The sequence below is a fragment of the Dunckerocampus dactyliophorus genome, chromosome 3, assembly GCF_027744805.1.
Source record: "Dunckerocampus dactyliophorus isolate RoL2022-P2 chromosome 3, RoL_Ddac_1.1, whole genome shotgun sequence".
NCBI lineage: Eukaryota > Metazoa > Chordata > Actinopteri > Syngnathiformes > Syngnathidae > Dunckerocampus > Dunckerocampus dactyliophorus.
Window position 1 is genome coordinate 31,887,485 of NC_072821.1, and position 17,821 is coordinate 31,905,305.

The window sequence follows — 17,821 nt, forward strand, 5'->3', positions numbered from 1 at the left end:
TAGTTTTCTTGTTAAATTAAATTCTTAAAATATAATAAAATAATCACAAATGGCCCCTGGGCTACACTTTTGAACACCCCCGCTGTAGAACCACAAATTAAACTTATTGCAACACAGTGAAAATAATGTTTCTGTGACAGGTGTCTTTTATCCACATTACAAGCTGAGATGAGTATTTGCCTGTAAAGGGACAGTACTAATTTGTGGTCCTCATGGGCACGTAACTGGTCTGTGGGTAAAGGGCCCTCCCCACACTCTTAATAAAACCTTGCTTTAGTGCCATCTGCTGGTTGGACCGACGAAACACAAATCCTCAGCTCATAGTGGCTTAAAAAAAGAAACTAGGAAAAATAATCCAATGCAAACCCTCCTGCTGGCTTGACGTTGACATTCTCCTCTGATTCTGAATCAACATTTGCAATCAGAGTGTTCTGCTAGGCTGCTTTAAAAAGTTGTTAAAACGCCATTCATTTAATTATGCTCTGTTTTAGCGCTCTCAAATAGTCACACCAGGTATTGCAAGTTAAGAATGTGCTTTCAACAAAAGAAATGACGGTGCCAGGCCGAGAACACAAAGTTCATGGTGTCCCTGTAGGGAAAAATTACCGTGGGGGGAAAAAAACCTTTGCTCTTTGCTAATTTTTTGCTGTTGTTTGTTTTCTAATATTTCAATTTATTCTTAATTAATCTTTGTACATTTCTTTTCAAAATACCCCGCCTGTTGCCCGAAGTCAGCTGGGATAGGCCCCAGCATAGTCCCGCGACCCTAGTGAGGAAAAGTGGCCTCAAAAATGGATGGATGGATGTTTTCCATAATATTATTACTTTCAAAAAATAAGATATTTTTTGTTTAATATTTCAACTCTATGCTACTAAAATTGAGTTATTTTTCTTCATAATATTACTAGTTTATTCGTGTTCAAATGCAAATGTTTTTCTTTTTAGAATAGGACTTTTTTCGCTTAATATTTTGATTTTATTCTTACAAAATTACAACTGTTTTTTTTCATATCTGCTGTTGTTGTCTTTTAAATTTTCCAACAATTTCTACTTTCTTCTTGTAAATTTTCTTCTCGTAATTATGACTTTTTTCCCGAAATATTTCAACTTTATTCTTGCAACATTATAACCTTACCTGCCACTAACTTTTCCCAAAATTACACTTATTTGATGTTTTGTTTGTTTCTCATAATAGTAAAACTCAAAAACCAAAACATCTTTTTTCTTTAATATTTCAACTTTATACTACTAAAATGACGTTATTTTACCTCATAACATGATCATATTATTCTCGGAATTAATTTTTTAAAATGTATTATTTATTGTTAATTTATTTATTTGGATTTGTTTAATTTGATTTAATATTTCAACTCTATGCTACTAAAATGACGATATTTTTCCTCATAAATATTACAAGTTTATTCACATAAAATAAACAATATGTTTAGAATGTGCCGCGAGCCACTAAAAAAACTCCCGCGGCACGCAAATGGCCCCCGGGCCGCATTTTGGACACCCCTGCTAAAACCCCACCACCACCATGGACCACTCAATCTGCAGCACAGGTGCATATTATTGATGGCATTTTGAACGCACAGAGATACAATGACGAAATCCTGAGGCCTGTGGTTGTACCAATCATCCACAAGCATCATGTCATGTTGCAGTATGATAATGCACGGCCCCATGTTGCAAGGATCTGTACATGATTCCTACAAGCTAAAAACATCCCAGCCAGCTATATTCACCAGATTAGTCGCCTGATTAGTTTTCGGACCCCAAAAAAATCAAATAAGTGGTTAATCACTATAATCAATCTGACAATAATCCAAATAATTCTTAGCGAATTCTCTCATATTTTATGTGAGTAAAGGCTAATCATATTCATGTTATGTTGTGTGCTAATGTGTTGTGTTTTTGGACGACACAAGTACTGAGTGCACACACTCACACAATTACTGGAATGTCTCCTCTCTGCTATTGATTTATTGGTGGGCTTAGCAAATGTTTACATGGCGAGGCCGGAGACATATAAACCCAACAGACCGCCCCCCCTCACCCCTCCACCTTGTCTCTTCTCCGTGCATTAGAGGTCATCAAACACGAAGGCCAATAAACTGCTGCACAGGGAGACAAAAAGGCTATCAGAGATTCTCTGGTCGTCAATGAAGAGATGAACTCTTTCCTGCTTGGCGCAGCTCAAATTTGACATCGTGAATGCCTGCTGGAAGTGAGCAATATTATATCACGGTCATAAAAGAGCAACATTAAAGCAAAGCTTCCGACTCAGAAGATTATAAAGCATGCAGACGCTGTATGGATTTATCCAATGGAAGTTAAAGAAGAACAATGAAAAGTCACTAGTTTCCTTTCCTGTTGCACCTCCCACCCTTCTTTGCGATTTTGTTGAATTTGCAATCAAGCATTTGCGATAACTTGCAATGAGTCTCTTACAGCGCTGTGGAGGAATTTTGGTCAGCTCATCTTTACAGAATTGTTGTCATTCAGCCACATTCGAGGGTTTTCCAGCATGACGCGCCTTTTTAAGGTCATGCCACAGCATCTCAATAGGATTCAGGTCATGACTTTGACTAGGCCACTCCACAGTCATCATTTTGTTTTTCTTCAGCCATTCAGAGGTGGACTTGCTGGTGTGTTTTGGATCATTGTCCTGCTGCAGAACCCAAGTTGGTTTCAGCTTGAGGCCATGGACAGATGGCCGGATATTCTCCTTCAGGATTTTTTGGTAGACAGCAGAATTCATGGTTCCATTTATCACAGCAAGTCTTCCAGGTCCTGAAGCAGCAAAACAGCCTCCTACCATCACACTACCACCACCATATTTTACTGTTGGTATGATGTTCTTTTTCTGAAATGCGGCGTTTCTTTTTACTCCAGATGTAATGGGACACACACCTTCCAAAAAGTTCAACCTTTGTTTCGTCAGACCACAGAGTATTTTCCCAAAGGTCTTCGGGATCATCAAGATGTTTTCTGGCAAAATTGAGAGGAGTCTTAATGTTCTATTTGGTCAGCAGTGGTTTTCGTCTTGGAACTCTGCCATGCAGGCTGTTTTGTCCAGTGTCTTTTTTATGGTGGAGTCATGAACACTGACCTCAACTGAGACAAGTGAGGCCTGCAGTTCTTTGGATGTTGTTGTTGGGTCTTTTGTGACCTCTTGGATGAGTCGTCCCTGCAGTCTTGGTGTAATCTGGTTGGCTGGCCACTCCTGGGAAGGTTCATGTTGTGTTGTCATTGACTAATATTTAAATTTGTTTGATGATCTGAAACATTTAAGTGTGACAAACATGCAAAGAAATACTTTTTCACACCACCGTATCATGAGAATAAAGTCAGAATTTTGAGAAGAAAATTTGCACAAAACCCCCCGTCCCCCAAAAGTTTACAAGTAAAATTCATAATATTACGAGGAAAAATAATGTCATTTTAGTAGCATAGAGTTGAAATTGTCATGATCTGTAGTGCTGCTCCGCTGCCGCCAGTCTGTGTCTTGTTGCAGTGCACTACCGGCTGTCTGGGAGGAGTCACCTGTACACACCTGCAGCCAATTTCCAATGGACTACTTAAGCAGCACTTTCATGCCAACTCGTTGACACATTGTTCCCTGCTTCTCGGCTGTCTGCTGTGCTCCCTTCACTCGTGTTTTGCGTGAGATTACGTTCTGGTCCCCTGGGTTTCTAGAGAGTACTGTTTCCCTGCTTGGCTATTCCAGCAGTGGTGTATTTTCGTTTGTACCTTGGCCTTGTATCGCCTGCTAGGTTTTCAGCAGTGTCCTTTGTTTTTATTAGCACAAGTTTTTCCTGCACGGTTGTCTGCAGTGATTTTTTTGGTCTCTGTATTTTCGCCAGCCTGCTCATTGCCGCTGTGCTTGAGTTATTTTCCTGGTTTTCCCCTGCTATTCCCGTGGTGAGCAGCTTCTTTAGTTTTTTTGTAGTATTTTTCCCCGTAGCTAAGCTAGGTGTTTTTCTTGTACTTATTTTTGTGTTTTTGTATTTTTCTCCTGTGGGACACCATTTGTTCAATAACCTTTGTTACACGGACAGACTTGTCCCTGCATTCTGGCATCCTGCACCGCGGCAGGGGCCACTCGTGACAGAAATATTAAAGAAAAAATATGTTATTTTGTAAAAGTCGTAATATTATGAGAAACAAACAAAACAAAATAAATTTGACATTTTTGAAAAATTAGGTTGAGGAGAAAAAAGTATACTAATATTACTGGGAACAGTTAATGATTTTTTTTTAAATGACAAAGATTATTTAAGAAATAAGTTGAAATATTTGGAAAAGATAAAAATGAGCAAAGACTGAAGTTCATAGGAGTAATACACTATTTCACCGATATATCACAAAGCTAAGATGCAGTGTTTTTGTTGAAATATACAATATATAACATCCTAGCAGATCTACATGTGCTGCTTTACAGAATAAGTGGCCCTTGCATCCTTTCATTTTTCGCTATGTGGCCCTCAGTGAAAACGCCTGGACACCCCTGCCTTACATTTAGCAGTTTTGTAGTTTAAAAAATTAGACCTGAACATTTACAATGACGACTAACTTGGCTAATAGAATACAGTACAGTATTGTATACCATACCATGTGTATCATGTCCTAAAGCTATGGTGTCCAAAGTATGGCACACAGCTAGTATGTCATTGGCCCTCGGCATATCCTAAAAATAAAATTACTTCATTATTAATGAAATATTAATTATTATAATTATAATATAATTATTACCCTGTCACCTATAACACAAAGCTAAGATGTGGCGGTTTTGTGGAGATATCTTAGCATATATTGACCACAACAGAAGATCTCCCACCAGCAGTCAGTGGAGTACACATCCAAAGGGGTACACTGTACTGCGCTGTCGGTCCAGTTAAGTGACCAGCCTGGCTTGGGTTACACTCTTTAATGTGACACAGAGGAGAAACTGGTCCGGATGCTTACGGGCAGCAGAGAGGATGGAGACATAAATAAATCCCCCAACAGTTGATACAGCGGCTCACATGTCCAAAGCACATGATCACAGTCTTGTTGGAAGCAAAATCCTTCTTATGATACATGCTGCACATTGACTCTATCAAACTATATATCTATCCAGCCATCTGATAGATCTAACTATCTCAAGGGTGTCCACAATTTTTTAAAATTAAAAATAGTATTTAAAAAAAACAGCAAAAAGGTGTTGTTTGTGAAAAAACTGTTTAATATTAATATTTTAGGCTGGCAAAAAACTAATTTTAGCAATAAATTTATTTGTGAGCAATTCAACACTATACTGTAAATACAGCAATATAAGATCACGCAACTTTAAATGCCATTGTGGGTGGGTTGGGTTTTCTGCAAAAAAAAAAGAGTATTTTTGGAGAGACGAAACAGGAATGGAACGGCTTTCCCGAAAAAATAATAAAAATTGCATCATTAATCCTTTCCAGAAGGCCCAACTCGAACCAAAACGCACTCTAACCGAATCAATTTTTCCCATAAGAAATAATGTAAATCCAATTCATTTGTTCCAAAAAGGCAAAAATGTTAACACAAAACACTTTTTTTCACAGTTTTAAAATTATAGTTTTACATGCAGAAAACAATTCAACCCTTTTTTAAATTCAGTAGTGTTTCTCACCTCAAGTCTCTGCTTTTCTTTTGATTACGGCTGCAAAATAAGCCAAAGTGGAGCCAAAGAAAGTTGTGAGTGCCAGCATCTTGATAAAGACGTTGAGAAACACTTGTGAATTCAAGAAATAATTCATATGGCATAACAGGAAGGTTGGTGTCTGTGTTGATCTCGCTGCCACGTTTCTTCAGTGAAGGTAAAAATAACCTTAAATATTCATTCATCTTTTTCATTCTTCATTTCTATACATTTAGAATTGCTTTAATGCATGTAAAACTATTTTAAAAACGTGTTTTGTGTTAACATTTTGTGGCGTAACTGTGTTAGTTTGCAAAGAACTACAGAATCAACCGCTGATTACATCATAGACGGGCGACCGAGCTGACTTCCAGTTCCTGTTTCCATGTATTAGCAAGCTGCTAACAAGGATGTTTTTGATAAAAATACATTAAGGACACAGTGTATTAATAACACAACAAGACGTGCACCATATTGTATGCTAACCGGAAAACATATGCAAAACTATGCAAAATTTTGGCGTAAATTTTCCACGTGAACCGAAAAACACGCTGACCGGGGCTGACCGAAGTTCCACTGTGTTTTTAATAAGATAATAACCTGCGAATAGGCACAGTCGTGAATGCTGTATCGCAAATAGACAGGGATCTGGTATACCTGTAAAAATTGCCAAATCTTGCGAGCATGTGTATCCTCGCGAAAATTGGACGCACGCAAATTGTGAAAGATGGCCGATGGCAGTCGGCCATCTTGGTTTGCAGGTGCCATTTTTGGAGGGATTCGGGCCATAGACAGAAACGTCATGGTGCGCAGATATTTTTTTCAATCATCTAATAAAATTGTGCTTTGTACGTCTTTTTTTTTTTTTTTTAACTTGGATCTTATCTGCTTTGTCAAAGGCAATAATGTCAAGCAGCGATGACTGTGACGTGTCATGGACTTGTTTTTTGCTGGAATACAGCAATCGCATTTGGACCAGCGCTTGAACAAAGAGTAATTAAATCATGAGTATGGTTTGAAAGTAGCTGTCAGCAGCCGCACTTTGAAAAGGCGTGCAGATTAACCAGCATGCAAAATGCAATCTGTAGATGTGCATTGATGTCTTACAAAGATAGCACACTCTGAAGACGGTGTTCGTATTTTCAAATATTGGTCATACATATGCTCCACTGTGTCACTGATGAATATGAGAGGAATATACTTCTCCTGGTGCATGTAATTCTAAACGATACTGTGAGAGATGCGCCACTGCTGTTTGGTCGGATGAGTCTTCTGATAAAAATCAATGGAAACAAACGAGACTGGTGGAGCCAGACTGCATACTGATTCAATTTACCATCTCTGCAATTCACATGATCATTCTGCTTCTAAGCTGACACACGCACACACACACACACACACATACACGCACACGCACACACACAGAGCATGTGGCTGAAAAGAAATATGCATGAGTATTTTAATACAGTCAGAGCCAACTTGATCCAATGTGGCGCAATAGGCAAGATTTTATATAGCAACCCCGTCCCAAAATCAAAATCCTGTAATTAAGTCAATAAAAAATAACAATAGTGATAAGTTACAAAAAATACAACAATCAACATCAAACATTTTAAATAACCACACTAGAAGCTTAACCATACAGAAGCTACATTTACACTGTGCAATAGTAAAACTGTATATAAAAACTAAATAAAATAACTATATACAAAAACCATATACAATAACTACTGTGTGTACAAAAGCTGTATAAAATACCTATATACAACTACAGTATATGTAAAACGATGCAGAAAAAAGACTTACACTCGGTCCCCAACATCTGACTTGCGAACATTCGGAGATACGAAGCTGACTGGTCTATATTTTCATGTATTTTGCCTTGTAGTAACTCAATATTTATACTGCTACATGCTTGACCAGTGGAGGGCACTGTGACACTGCTAATGGGACCAACAGACGCCGGGGAGAGAAAGCTAAATGGAAAGCTAAATTGTAGCTGTACGATGAGCGTGTGATTAAAGTTTATGAAGAGTTAATAGGCCTGCTTAATTCTACACCACCCACAGAACACTACCTCTTTTAGAAGAGTCTAACTCCTCCTCCTCCAGCACAACGACGTATGATCGACCACTCCTCTTCAAAGGTAAATAACATTTATCATTACGTATTATTATATCATTTTTATTATTATTGTTTTTTTCATTAATTATCCTCGTTTAATATTACTACTGCATCCAAACTCATATTTACATACATACACATATATGTATATTTGTATACACGTACATGTAGTACCTATATAATTGGTAAATTACCTTTTGTTGGACTTGCAAACAAATCGACTTGTGAACGGTTGTCTGGAACCAATTGTGTTCGTTAGTTGGGGACCTAGTGTATTTGGTACTATAATTTGTAGTAATATTAATTGGGCATTGCTTTACAGTTGAATCAATGTGAGCATTTCCATTTTTTACCTACTTTTAATATCATTACAGTAATCCCTCATTTATCACGGTTAACTGACTCCTTATTTATAAATGGAATATTTTTGTAGTAAGAGCATAGACAACCTCTTTTCTTCTAAATACGGTTTTTAATATTAGAGCTCTCTAGACATGAAATAACACCCCTATAGTCAACTTTACACTCATGTTACCCAATATAGTAGACATATTCAGAGACAAGAAGCCATTTAAGACATAAATAAGACTCACGCTCTTCGTGTGTTTCTGTAAATGTGTTCCGGTGCAAAGGCATCTGAGTGGGGGGCAGACAGGAAGTGATGGAGTTTTAGCTAGGCGCGGGTTACGGATTACTGTGCCTGTTGTGATGAGATTATTCAAACCTGCAATGAAAGCCCGTTGTTGTGACGATCGAGTCTGGTGCTTGTGCGTCTCACCAAACTTTACAGTAACATTACTGACACCCAGTGAATAGTGTAAAATCTACGTATCATCATAACATATTTGAATGGATTTTTGAAATGAACCATTTTTATGCTTGAAAATGTTTAATATAGGTAAAAAAAATACATAAAATTTGCTCAATATGCATATTTTTTGTCAAATAATAGGCCGTAGCCAACCACAAAACAGCTTATTGATATATTTTGGAAAAACTGTGATAGGTTGAAACTGCTACATTAAAAGCACAAAGTGATGAGAGATTAATGTATATTGAAGGAATATATTTTATTTTTCTCCCCCAATTTGTGGCGCCCCCGGCGGCCGTGGCACCCTTAGCATTTGCATAATGGGCCACCTACAATACAGTAGTTATAATAGTTGTTACTTTGGTTTTACATTCACTATACAGTTTTAAAGCAAGCATCATAGAGATATGACTCATAGAGTGTAAAATACCTTTTTCTGGCTATACAAGTGAACAAATACGTCATACATTTAGTCGCGACAACCACTTCTATTGATGTTCATTTGCGTTGCAATCTTTTTTATGTTGAAGTCACTGAGAAAACAAAACATTTGATAACCTCAGTTATCGGGGTGTAATGTCATACCTACATACATTTGCATTTGAAAATTAGGGAAAATAAGGGAAATTGTGGTTTTTCCACCAGAAAAGCAGCACCAGCTCTATGAGCCTTGTACAATGCCCACACATACTACGTCGCCAGTGAGTGAAACGAACGACAACCTTTCATGAAGCACACCTGAGCACGCATGAGTCGCGCGCCGCACTCACGATCTAAAAGCTACCAACGGAGGGCGAGCGGCAAGCACGTGGGTGTCACAAATCACTTGCTCCATAAGTACGACACACTTGCAACCCAGTTCTCTGATACTCTACTTCCTCTATGTGCTGGCCACGGCCAACTATTCCCAAAAACTGTGGAGCCCGTGCGTGTGGTAACACGTACGTCGGGATGTAAGGCCCTCTTAACTCCATAAATATCAAGGTAATCTGAGTCCATGTAAAAATCTAAGCAGAGTAGTCCCTATTCAGTCCAAATTCCATCAAATATTCATGAAACTGTTGGCTGTGCTGCTCATGGGATCGATGTCTCTGTAATGTGGATTAATATGGGCCCCTGGTCGAGTCCTGGCTGTGGCAGGTTGATGACCAGACCTACACCAGGGGTGTCCAAACTTTTTCCACTGAAGGCCACATACAGAAAAAATGTTTTATTTTATTTTAAAAAAATACTGGTATACATAATCCATATTTATTTATTTATACATTTTGTATATTCAAACTTCACTTCCTTGCCTCCAAGACCATGGTGGTGTAATGATACAGCTGCTACCTTTTAAGACAGAGGGTGTGAATTTGTTATTTCTTATTATTCACAAAAAATAATTTATTGAACATTTTTACCCGATGTGTCCGTATTACAGTTGTCTGTCGTTAATTGGTTTATCACGTCCTCTGAATGCCTTATATTTTTGTTCATTTAGCTATTTTTATGTTTTCAAATGTTTAAGAATACTTACAGTTTGCTTAAATATGCATTTTTTTTTTTTTTTTACCAATAATAGGCCGGCTTCAACCACAGAACAGCAATCATTAATCAAGTAATTTTTGAAACATCGCAAAAGAGGGCATCATGTTCGAACTGTGATGTAGCGAGGGACGGACTGCATTTGTATTTCAGTTCATTTAGCCATTTATATGCTTGATATTCTTAATTTAGGCAGAAATACATAATATTTGGTTAAATATTCATTTTTGTTGACTAAAAATAGGCCGTATTCAACCACAAAAATGAATTTCTTGTCCACAAAGACAAAAACAGCTCCCCCTGGGGAAGAGGAGGGTTGAATTATCCCACAAGATTCCCTCGATGCTGACGGCTCGACTGCTAATCTGGAGGGCGTATCGCTATTGCCTGGCGCTGACCTAGCAGTGGTCTCTGAGAACTTGCGAGTTAATTCAGTGATTTGAGAGAGAGTGGCTTTGATGGACTGGGTTAGACTTTGGAGGATATGTGAATGATGTCCCAGGAGTCGTTCGTGAGCCCACAACACTTCCCAACACTTGTTGTTCGACCAGATTGTTCAGTGGGAAGCGGTTCAGGGTTGTGGGCTGAACTCCAAAATGCAGACACCTTAGTGTGAGTTAAGAAGAGAGTTTATTGATGCTCAGAGTTCATGAATAGGTGAAGGGGGAAGACAGGGCAAGGACGGCTGGGCAGCGAACACAGCAGCAGGGCCAGGTAGGGGAAAAATGAATCCCACTGTAAAGGTGCACAAAAAACAGGTGATCAAAAGGAGTGGCAAAAACAGGAGAAACACTCTTACTTGAACATTAAAGACAGCCAGCGGGATACCACTCTATGGTTGTTAACAATCTAGTGACGTCCCCTCCTCTCTGTGGGCCTTTAAGGGATGCCATCAAAGATGGAAGGTGTTGTGCAACACCTGAAGGAAGATGAAGGATTTGGAAGGGGAGGAGTGGAAGGAGGGATCTGGGAGGATCCTGACATACAGTGTCTTTTTCTCAGTGGGTGGAGGCGGGGCTGGAAGCATACACAGACAGTGCAGACAAGAGTAACATAGTAAAAATTAAATGAATAGATTGCAATGTATTGCCATATATTTTTAATATTTTTTCATTGTACTTTTCTTAGAAATAATGTTAAAATCTTGTCTTGTCTCGTTCTCATAGACCCAATCTCGTGCATTGTCTCGTGAATTGAGTGTCTCGTGACATCCCATTAATGAATATATTTTTGACTGAAGATGCAAAATTTGGAGCACAAAGTGGCAAGGGATTAATAATTTTAGGAATTTTTGTCTTAGAATATGCCAATAAAAAATAGACTTTCCTAGACCAAGCTTTGCACTACACTCGTTGACATTACACATGGGACTATAGTCAGGCTCCATTTGTTTTTGGACAATGCAGTCATGTTTTGCGCTCATAATTCAGTTGTATTCTCTGACTGAAGAGCAGCACACAAAGCACAAACCCCAAACAAGACGATCATAAGAGAAGGTCTGAGTCCGTTTTCACCTTGCAATTGTGAACTCAACTAATCCTGAAGATGTCACAGACTCTTTAGGGGAAGCGATCGGGCCGTTTGCCAGAACATAAGCAGTTTCCGTCTCTTCAGGGAAGTGTGATAATGCAAAGAGCATTAAATATTCAGTTCAGAGGAAGCCGAGTGTCACGACATTATCTGAGATGTCCGACACGTATTGATGACAGTTCTCAGGTTTCTTGACCTGGGTTACGGATCAGTGTGCATCAGATAAAAAACAATGGTAAATCTGATTTTGTGTTTTATTTTTTACTTTCAAGTTGGCTAATATTTTGTGTACATTATACATATTGTGTTTATGTATATATTATATTTTTAGGGAAAGGGGTCCACAGCTTTCATCGGGTTCTTGACTCAAAACAACCACAGCGTTATCTGTTAGACACACACACCCATACACACAAAACCACTGGCAATGATATTACTTGTCATTTGACAGATGAATTTAGTGTATTTGTTTCATGAATTATTGATTTTCCAAAAAGTGTGCAACGTGTGTGACAAATATGACCTGTCAGCGGCACTTGCTGGAAGTTTTAACTGCGAAACACGATTATTTAATCAATAAGTGAAGCCTTTTAGACTCTCTGTTGTTTCCGCTATCGAGCTAAATAATTGATTGAACTTCTAAGGATGTAATAAGTCCATGCTGGCTGTTGGTAAATCTGATTAATAACATACAGTATAGTTTGGCGTCTCCTGCTCGTTCTATACAATGTGCGCTGAGGTGTTAAGTTTGACTAGGATCCAATTACAATCACTGCAGTTTGCAAATTAAACAGGTAGATAGAATTTTTAGCTGTGGAATAGGGGTGGGTGAATCGATACAAATATATCGAAAAAAAAATAAAAACTTGCAAATGAATGAATGCTGAATTGTGAATGTGTGGGGATCCACTGTATTTACGTGGTATCGGTTTGATACCAAAACTTGCAGTGTAGCCCAACCCTAGTCTGTATGAAACCTAAATCTGTGGCTCCCTCATTAGCATCAACCTGAGACCGCCCTCTATGTTTACCCCACCCATCTCACCATCCAGCTTTACACCTCTCCACCTCCTCACCACTTCACTTCATTGGAGCACCATCATGGAGGGGAGGAAACTCCTGCCCCCTCTGGGATGATACACGGTGATGCTATAGGGAACAGAACTGCCTGCCATCTGGTAGCAGTGGAGAGGCTGCAAGATGGTCACACGTGTCCGCTATTGCGTAGACATCTAACATGGACGAGGAGCTGTGTTTCTGTTTGTAAGGTAGGGGCATCTCTTGAATGCATTCATCCTTATCATTAAAAATAACACTTTTCCTATTCATTATTATGTATGTATTATGTGGGCATGTGTGATTGTTGAGACTATTTCAAAAGTCCCTCTTGTGGTTGTTGATGTAATTATAAAGCCAGTGACATATTTATGCGTCAGTGCAACAGTGGTGTCCAAAGGGGTATTTTTGGCCCACAGCTTGCTTTTTATTAGCCTTCGGCATATTATAAAAATAAAATGAATTCATTATCAAGAACACAAATGTACTTTGCCTAGCCTAGCACCAATATTTAGGAAATATTTAGTAAACTCTTCAATACAACGACACTTCAAAAGCATAATAAAAAAAAGACTTTGATATATTTACAACATTTATTTAATTTATTTTTTAATTCAACATACCGTACTAAAACTACTCCAGTGTACATCGAGATTATATGTTGAGATTATATTTTAATATACTATGCCGCTTATCCTCTTATCCGAGAGGCGGGGTACACCCTTGCCAGCCAATCGCAGGACACATATAGACAAACAACCATGAACTAATTAACGCCGCCAATTAACCTAACATGGAATGTGGGAGAAAGCCGGAGTACCCGGAGAGACATGCAAATTCCACACAGAGATGCCCAACGGAGATTCGAACCCAGATCTTCCCAATCCCCTGACTGTGTGGCCAACATGCAAACCACTAGCCCACCGTCCCATACATATAACCGTCCTTCACAATTTTTCATGATTAATTTTATGTATAGAATATTCCCTGGGGGCCGATAAAAATTGAGTTTTGCTGGTTGCAAATGGCCCCTGGGCCACACTTTGGAAACCCCTGCCATATACTGTACAGAACAGGTCAAGGCCCTGGGGCCCATATCAGGCCCACCACATCATTTTATGTGGCCCGCAATAGACTGGAAAAATGTGTGTCAATAAATGACTTCATATGTCTTGCTAAATGTATTTGTTCTTTAAATTTTGACCGAAAAATTACACTGCTTCTTCTTCTAAACTTTAATATTGTCTGATCATGCAACAACATATTCCAAGCATTTTTTTTTGTTTGCTATCATAAATAAATACTTGAATATCTGCTCGTCACGTTGACATATGAAGTCAAAGCAAGTTATCCAACAATTTGCTTAAAATAAATCTATAAATGATATATAAAAATAATAACAAAATAAAATAAATTATACATTTATATTCATATACAATATATTTGCTGTTTGCTGTTTGAGGGTAGCCATAACTGGCACCTTAATGAAAATGAGTTTGACACCCCTGCTGTACAGGGTGTCCCCTCATACATATATTATAAAATGAATACAATTATTAATTTAATTTAATTTAATTCAATAATTTACGTCAAAGTTTATATACTGTAAATAAATATGTTCTTTTTAAATATAATGTATTCATTGTAATATATATATTGATTAATTTTATATTTTGTCAGTTATTGCATTTTTTTAAATTTGAATTATTTTGCAAATACTTAATTATTATCAATTTATTGATTCGTTATTAATACAATTTTTATTTATTTTTATTTAATTAAAAAATGTTCTATAATGTATGAATGTTATAATATTATCCACACGGTACAGAAAGTATTCAGGCCCCCTTAAAATTTTCACTCTGCTACATTGCAGCCATTTGCTAAAATCATTTAAGTTCATTCTTTTTATCATTAATGTACACTCAGCACCCCATCTTGACAGAAAAAAACAGAATGCCACGTTTGCGGCTTTCGGCGTTGTGGCAGCGAACCCAGTATGCAGAGAGCAGGCCCAAGTGTCCAGACTATTATACTGTAAAATAAAATGCATCACGATTGTACAGAGCTCAGTTTAATTTAGGTTTTAATTTATAATTGTGTGACTGCCCTCAAGAATAGTACGCGATCATTCAGTATTTTCCTAAAGTTCACAGATTTTCCAAATCCAAAAATTCTACAGAATTTGTCCCATTGAAAATGAATGGGCCATTTTTCAAACTTCCACCATTCGCACATTTCTCAACCGATTCAAACCATTCCCCCATGAAAACATTCCACACATCCTTCAAACTAACTTCAAACTAACTTCAAACTAACTTCAAACTAACATTCTAAAAATTCCAACTTTCCAACTTTTCCCTACATTGCCACTTTTCCTTTGATCTTAATAACTGAAATTTCATTTGATCTTAATTACTCCACTACTTGAACATTTTTCAACCAATTCCAACATCAAATCGTTCAGCACATTTAAGGATATCTATTTTTCACATTTAAACAATTAAAATTTCCCCTAAATTCCTATTTTTTCCCAAAAGCTAATTAACTTAAGGAGATTCCTTTGATCTTAATAATGTATTTTGTATTTGTACTTTATTTATCCCACAGCGGGGAAATTCACTTGTTACAGCAGCAAGCAAGATACGCAAGTAAAGAATACAGTGTAAAGAATACATAGTGACTACAACATGGTTCAGGTGGTACAGGTGTTGTAGAGCCTAACAGCGGTCGGTATGAAGGACCTGCGGAACCTCTCCTTCTTACACCGTGGGTGTAACAGTCTGCTGCTGAAGGAGCTGCAGATAACTACTAACTAATAACTCAAGTACTTCAACATTTTTCAACCAATTCTAACAATTCCAACATCAAAACGTTCCGCTACCTATTAAGGCTACCCATAACATTTAAACATTAACATTTGACCTATAACATTTAACACACATCATACATATTTAGTCTTTCATGATGTCATAGTCTCGAATACTCTTATACGTCACATATAATTTGTATTCCTTTTTTTCCTTTTTATTATTCCTTTTCTTGCTCATTTTTGTTTTTCTCCCACCTCATCAGGCTTGGGCTTCACATGCAATGTCTCCAGACATTGCAATAATCTAGTTTTAATTATAATTTGTATAATGTATTAAATAATATGATTTGATATGAATTATATCACAGAGATAGAAGAGGAAGCTGCCATGTCTGAGAAGAAGCCGCAAGGTTCCGACACTCGTCCCAAGTGTGGCCTCCGCAGTTGGAGTGCCGACAGCTACGCTTGGAGAGGAAAGAAGCGCTCAAGAAGCTCTCGCAAAGGTTCCAGCCCTGGGGGGCGTGAGACAGAGGGGTCAGAGGAACTTGGGGTACGTTCCACATCCTGTCCAAGGAGGCGCAGAGAGAGAAAGTGTAGCTGCGGCACTCTGGGGGAAGACATTGATGTTGTATGTCGAAAGGCCTTGTCCAGGCGTTCTTTGAGGCAGAAGTTCCAGGATGCAGTAGGACAGTGTTTACCTCTGCGATCCCACAATCCCCACCATCATCATCACCATCATGCACAGGCAGCCTCACGTCCTTTCTCTGTGCTATTCTGGTCCAAACGCAAGATTCACGTCTCAGAGCTCATGCAAGACAAATGTCCTTTCTCGCCCAAATCTGAACTTGCCCGTTGTTGGCACCTTTTTAAAAATCATGCCACTCACACAAGTGCCCTCAAGGACCTGGAGGCTCACCTCAAACCCAATGTACCATCTTCATCCAACCCCCCACTACAGACACTCTCCTGGGAGGATATCTGCTGCTCCCCTGGACCTGGAAGCGCCACTCGAGAGGACTGGGAATTTACTTGTTCGCTTGATGGAGCAGAGGACGCCTGCAGCCATGTGCTGGTTCCTGATCTCTTGCAGATCAACAACAGCTCGTGCTACTGGGGGATGCTGAACCGCTTTGAGGCCGAGGAGCTTCTCGACGGCCAACCGGAGGGAACCTTTCTGCTCCGTGACTCTGCACAGGATGACTTCCTCTTTTCAGTCAGCTTTCGACGGTACAGCCGCTCACTGCACGCGCGCATCGAGCAGAACGGCAAGCGCTTCAGCTTTGATGTGCATGACCCGTGCATGTACCGGGATGCCAGTGTGACAGGCTTGCTGAGGCACTACAGCGACCCCGCTACCTGTCTCTTCTTTGAGCCCTTGCTGTCCCAGCCGCTACCCAGGAACTTTCCTTTCTCCCTTCAGCACCTGTGCAGGGCTGTGGTCTGCAGCTGCACCACCTACCAGGGTATCGAGAGCCTGCCACTGCCCCCTCAGCTCAGGGACTACCTGCGACAGTATCACATCAAGTGTCAAGGGGCCTGTGCGGTGTGACACAATCTATATCATGACTTGGTAAAGTGTAGATTAATTCCATATTGCAGTGTTTCACAACCTTTATTGAGTCAAACCACATATTTGACATTTGAAAAAGCTTATTCTGTTGTATGAATGTAGATACACAGGTTCATTAATAAATAAAATAAAACTCTCGACGGTCTACGTTGTGTTAACATTAAACACATTTTAATAGTTGTATAATTATAGTTTTACATACATAAAACAGTTCTAAATGCATATAAATAATGAATGAAAGGGATAAATGAACATTTAAGGTTACTTTTACCTTCACTGAAGACGTGACTGTTCCCAAAGACGCAAGGTGGCCAACGTGACACCACACGGACGCCACCTTCCTCTTTTGCTATGAGTTATTTCTTGAATTCAATCATGTTTCTCACCTTCTTTATCAAAAGGCACTTGCAATTTTCTTTGGCTCCATTTCGGGTTACAGTATTGAGGTGAGAAACACAATTAAGAAACAACTCACGTCGAAACAGGATGGTGGTGATGAATGATCTTGCTGCCACATTGTGTCTTTGGGGACAGACACGTCAAGGATCACGTCTTCAATGAAAGTAACCTTAGCCTTCTTTGAATCCATTCCAGAAGGTCCGACTTCAATCATTTTTTTTCCAAAAAGAAATCATGTAAATCTAATTAATTCGGACATCGAAAAATGTTCACAAAAACACTTTTTTTTATAGTTTTACTTGAAACTTGATATTTGAAATGCATATAAAACAC

General features: G+C 38.7%; 1 protein-coding gene across 1 annotated transcript; it reads left to right on the top strand.

Moving 5' to 3' along the window:
* The first annotated feature begins 12,836 nt into the window (after positions 1-12,836).
* socs4 (suppressor of cytokine signaling 4) lies at positions 12,837-17,068 on the top strand. The gene is made up of 2 exons (XM_054771331.1): positions 12,837-12,919; positions 15,888-17,068. Exon 2 carries the CDS (start codon positions 15,908-15,910, stop codon positions 17,066-17,068), a length of 1,161 nt encoding a protein of 386 aa, XP_054627306.1. The 5' UTR covers positions 12,837-12,919; positions 15,888-15,907.
* Positions 17,069-17,821: the final 753 nt, after the last annotated feature.

Excerpts from the sequence above, each read along its gene's own strand:
- socs4 (XM_054771331.1), top strand. The coding sequence starts at position 15,908 with ATGTCTGAGAAGAAGCCGCAAGGTTCCGACACTCGTCCCAAGTGTGGC.